General features: G+C 45.0%; 1 protein-coding gene across 1 annotated transcript; it reads left to right on the top strand.

Moving 5' to 3' along the window:
- Positions 1-1,779: 1,779 nt before the first annotated feature.
- On the top strand, positions 1,780-2,757 carry lratd2a (LRAT domain containing 2a). The gene has a single exon (XM_037692963.1). It carries the CDS (start codon positions 1,927-1,929, stop codon positions 2,755-2,757), a length of 831 nt encoding a protein of 276 aa, XP_037548891.1. The 5' UTR covers positions 1,780-1,926.
- Positions 2,758-4,813: the final 2,056 nt, after the last annotated feature.

Here is a 4,813-nt window from a genome sequence, read left to right as displayed (position 1 = left end):
CTGGACAGGTGGAGCCCTGTCTAATTGGCTGTGTCTCAGGTCTCATCCACAAATTCCCCATCTTTTATAAATTACAGTGTGAAACCAGGAGAGGCACCTTGGGGCGTAAACTAGGTCACACCACTGAGGATAAGCTCCATGAAGCAAGCGGTCAGAACGGGCTCGCATGTCACCGTTCTGAGAAGGGTCTTTTGTTTTTCTGACACTTTCAGCCATTGCTGGAGGGAGGGAGGGAGGGAGGGGGGGACACACGGAGCAGATTTATAGTGCACACTTCAACTTGAGCCAAAGCTGATCCAAGTACAGAGAAAGGTGAAATTATATCAACCTCTTGCTTTGTGCATGCGGTGTCATCATTCATCATTCCAAGTAAAACCAGAAGCAGATCATCTTCCCTCGTATTGTGACGCTAAGAAAACCTGCTGCTAATGGACCAACAGACTGGAGCAGACAAACATATTGGGAAAATGTGTTTCAGGAGTTAGTGGTGCAGAGTCATCAGCATGACTTTGGGGAAACATCAAGGAGCCTTCTGCAAAGCTTGGTACTGGGCAGCACTGGAACTTGGAGGAATCAATGATCTGAAACATTTTACTTTGACCTGAATCCATCCCATGATCTTCAATGGGAGACGGAATCCAGACTGGAGGAAAGCCCTCCAAAGATTTGAAGATCGTGGAAGAAGACGTGTCCAAACCACAAGAAGTGACTTTTTGATTAATGACAAAGAAAGGCTTTGCTAAAAAAATAAAAAATGAAGGTAATGTGAACTAACTTTCAACTTTCTCATGTAAGCTCTTGCTTATTTTTTTCTTTTTCCAGAGGTGGATCGCTGCCTGATGTAGATTTGATCCCATCGATGACGGTTCTTTGTCCTTCAGAACATGTTGAACAAATCAACTGGACTTCTTTTCTTATTTGAAGACCCCTGGATTATTGAGCATGCATCAGGATACTTATTTGAAGACATTTTATCATCTGAGGCGCTTTCTCAAATTAAACTGAAACGTTCAGAGTTTCAAGCTTCTGATCTTGAGAAGTGCTGCCTAAGGGCCCACCATTGTGTCAGAACCACACAAACTACAGCTCTGTAGTTTAGAGCTCTTATTACACCTCTGAGTTGAACTTCCTGTCTCTTTTCGTCACCTAACTGAACAGTTCTTTTTTTATCAGCGTGCTGAACATCATTTCCTGGACATTTTTTTGCAACAGTGTTGTTGCAGCAAGCAGCACACTAAAAAGAGGCCCTGCAGGCCAGGGGCCACTTCATGGAGACATTTTGCTCTCACAGTGAGCAGATGTCTCTGCAGCTTCAGCTGATCCAGACAGACGGTGTGTGTCAACAGACTGCACATGTTGGACCTTTGACTCCTCACAGCTGATTGTGTGCTTCACTGGCGTTTTATTCATGAAGGGGCATTAAAAGGGAATAAGATAAAACAGCACCAAAAAAATAAAAAACACGTTTCGTTTTTAAGATAAGGAACAAACTATGACGTGATGCGTTTCTTTTATTTGTACTTTCAACAGCAGCGGACTGGTTTAGAAACCTGAGGTGGAAAAATGACGCGCACTTCCGCTTTAAAGCCGCGTCCTCCTGCTGACACGGAGCCTCAGATCAGAACCGCCTGCAGTCCGGTGGTTCGGTGCGCACTCCGTCAGGAGCCGGGTGGAGAAAACCCAACACTTCCAGGTTTCTTTGGAAATTTACGCACGGAAACCGGAAACAGCAGCTGCGCCTCCACCTGAGCTGTGATCTCCTCCCAGCTCCACTTGTTGATGCTTTCCTGAAACAGCCGCTACAACCCGAGCCGCGCTTATGCGTAATTTGGATGAAACCCTGCCCGGATGGGGGTTTTGGTGACAGATGGTGACCGGTAACGGCGTCTGATTACACGCGCGCGCTGCTGCCAGGTAAGCAGCGGAATGGGGAACCAGATGGACAGGCTGTCTCATCTAAGTTACGCAGAAGTTCCCACGGTGGACCCGAACGGCCTGGACACGGACGACGGTCCGAGGATCGGCGTCTCTTACATATTTTCCAGCGACGACGAGGAGCTGGAGGATGGCTGCGCGGCGGACGGGAGGGGAAAGGAGCAGACGGAGGAGGAGAAGCACTACGACCCGCGCGAGGAGGTGGAGTGCGCCGTCTACAACCGGGAGGAGTGCGTCTACGAGAAGAGCGCAAAGTGCGCAAACCTGGAGGTCTACTCCCCTGAGAACCTGCTGAACAAGTGCAAAGCGGGGGACCTGGTGGAGTTCGTGGCTTCGGGCCAGTACCCGCACTGGGCTGTGTACGTGGGGGACTTCCAGGTGGTGCACCTGCACAGAGCCGAGGTGAAGAACAGCTTCCTGACTGACGCCAGCCAGGGGAGGAGGTGTCGGATCGTCAACGACCTGTACAGGTTCAAAGCCCTCGGTCCGGACATGGTGGTGCAGAACGCCATGGAGCAAGTGGGCCTGAAGGACCGGGAGCTGAGCTGGAGGAACTCTGAGAGCTTCGCAGCCTGGTGCAGGTTCGGCAAGAGGGAGTTCAAGATGGGAGGGGAGATTCGGATCGGCAAGCAGCCATACAGGCTGAAGATCTTCCTGTCGGACAAACTCTCGCACCTGCTGGAGTTCCAGAGCCTGGAGGACGTGATCATGGAGAAGAGGAGGAACGATCACCTGGGGAGGACAGCAGTGATGCAGGAGCTGAGCTCCCATTTCAGGAGCGTGGAGGAGAGGAAGACTGACCCTGGACCTGGACCTGAATGATGTCCGACTTCAGATCGTCAGCAGGGTCTCTGCAGCTGTAGCCTTTTTTCAACAGAATCTGTTACACTGTCCTCCTTAAAGGGATAGTTCAGATCTTCCATGGGATCTGGGGGAATAATCCACAATTAATATCTTACCTGCTGTAGATAGCTGTTTAAAAAACCTTAATTTGGAGGATCGGCGTTTAAAGGTGCTCATTGTGAAGTCATGAAGTCGAAACAAAAACATAAACATCAGAACAATATTTGTCTCACATTGAGGGTGATGCTCAAATTAAAACTTGAATTCAAAACCTGCAGAAAGAGCTGACCTGACTGAAAGTAGTTCAGCCATTAAAATGACCACACACAGGTCATGTGACTCAAGCTTTGTGGTGGATTCATCTGCTTTGATTACATTGACACGCGTTTCAGAATTGCATCTGCACATTTGGAGTAAACACTTTCAGTGCACCATTTGATGTTCACAACATTTTTTTTGTGTTTGATTTCAAACTTTGCAATGAGCGGCTTTAATTTTTAACAAGCTAACGAGTTTGAGGGGCCACAACCAAATCGAATGGTTGCCATCTTAAGACAACTCTCAAATTTGGAATAAAAATCTAATCACTTTGTGCAGATGCTCTTTTATACTTCCGTTAATTTCACATTACAGAGTTGTTTCGACATATTATAAAACTTATTGTGAAAGTGCCCCAGACCGGACAGGAAGTGCTACAGCTACTGATGCTATTTACTGGTACTCTTGCACACAACCACAGAGCTCTATGTAAATAGCTGTAATGTAAAACCCAGCATTAAGCAGCTGGATCAGGTGCCTCACAGCTAAAGGAAAACAAACTTTCAAAATAAAAGAGAGGCTGGAGCTCACTTTCATTTTGTAACACTCAGAGGAACAGTTCAACACCCATCATGAATTCTTCAAAGTCAAGGTGGACACAGAACTGAGACGGGTCTCAGGAAACATTAATCTGACTGTTTGCACTTCAAAAACGAAGAATTTTATCGTTGAGCTTGTTTTATTTTGAAGTTTATGAAACAAGGTTTAAATAGCTGCTATATAAGATACGATTGTTCCTATTTTTCCAACATAAACCCATTTCAGAAGATCTGAACTATCCCTTTAATCTGTAGCAATCCTCATTTATTTTAGCTATAATTGGAACATTTGATTTTTATTTCAATTTCAAGTTTATTATTTTTGATTTTTGATTACGAGTTCATAATTTTATTGCCTTAAAGTCACACTCCTCATCACTCTTTATAATTAAGCCATCTAAGATAAAGTCATTAATTGGATCAGCTGTTTATTTTTGGTACGCATAGTTTTATTATTATTTTTTTTAAATAAAAGCTTTACAAATCTGTTACAAACTGTAATGTTCCTGGGAGTGACAGCCCTCTATTTATAGTGTGTCTCTTGAAATGATCCAGTTGAGATTTAATTTCAGCTCTCAGCTCACTCAGACATAAAAGTGTCGTCCCAGATTCTTTGTGCCTTTTTGGGGTAATTGTCCCGCCAGCACACGTGAAGAAAAAGCTGTCTGTGTTAAACTGATCAAAAAGTCTTTGTTCCCACGTTAAAGCATACCATTAACGGTTGTCTCCTTTATCAAACAAGTCTCTGTGTCTCATGTATTTATTCACTGGGATGAAAATAAGCTGCTCGATTGCGCGACACCATGGCTTCGGACGTGTCACCTTTTCAAGAGTGCTGAAAATGGTTGATTTTCTTTTAGTGATTTGCTGAAACAGCTGAGCCGTTTATCATTCTGAACACATTTTGTAAACCTTGAGCAAAGGCAAAGGGCTTTTTTAAAGACAGATTTATATATAAAGTAAAGATGCTGGTTTTTGTTTTTAGTTTATCGTCTGGGGAAGCAAATCGAGCAGCTTTTAGCATTTATCAGACTGTCAGGTTATTCCATCCATCCATCCATCCATCCATCCATCCATCCATCCATCCATCCGTCCATCCATCCATCCATCCATCCATCCATCCATCCATCCATCCATCCATCCATCCATCCATCCATCCATCCATCCATCCATCCATC

The sequence above is a fragment of the Nematolebias whitei genome, chromosome 19 (genome assembly GCF_014905685.2).
Source record: "Nematolebias whitei isolate Nwh7 chromosome 19, NemWhi1, whole genome shotgun sequence".
Classification (NCBI taxonomy): domain Eukaryota; kingdom Metazoa; phylum Chordata; class Actinopteri; order Cyprinodontiformes; family Rivulidae; genus Nematolebias; species Nematolebias whitei.
The sequence above is the reverse complement of the archived record's forward strand: the minus strand, read 5'-3'. Positions and strand labels throughout refer to the sequence as shown.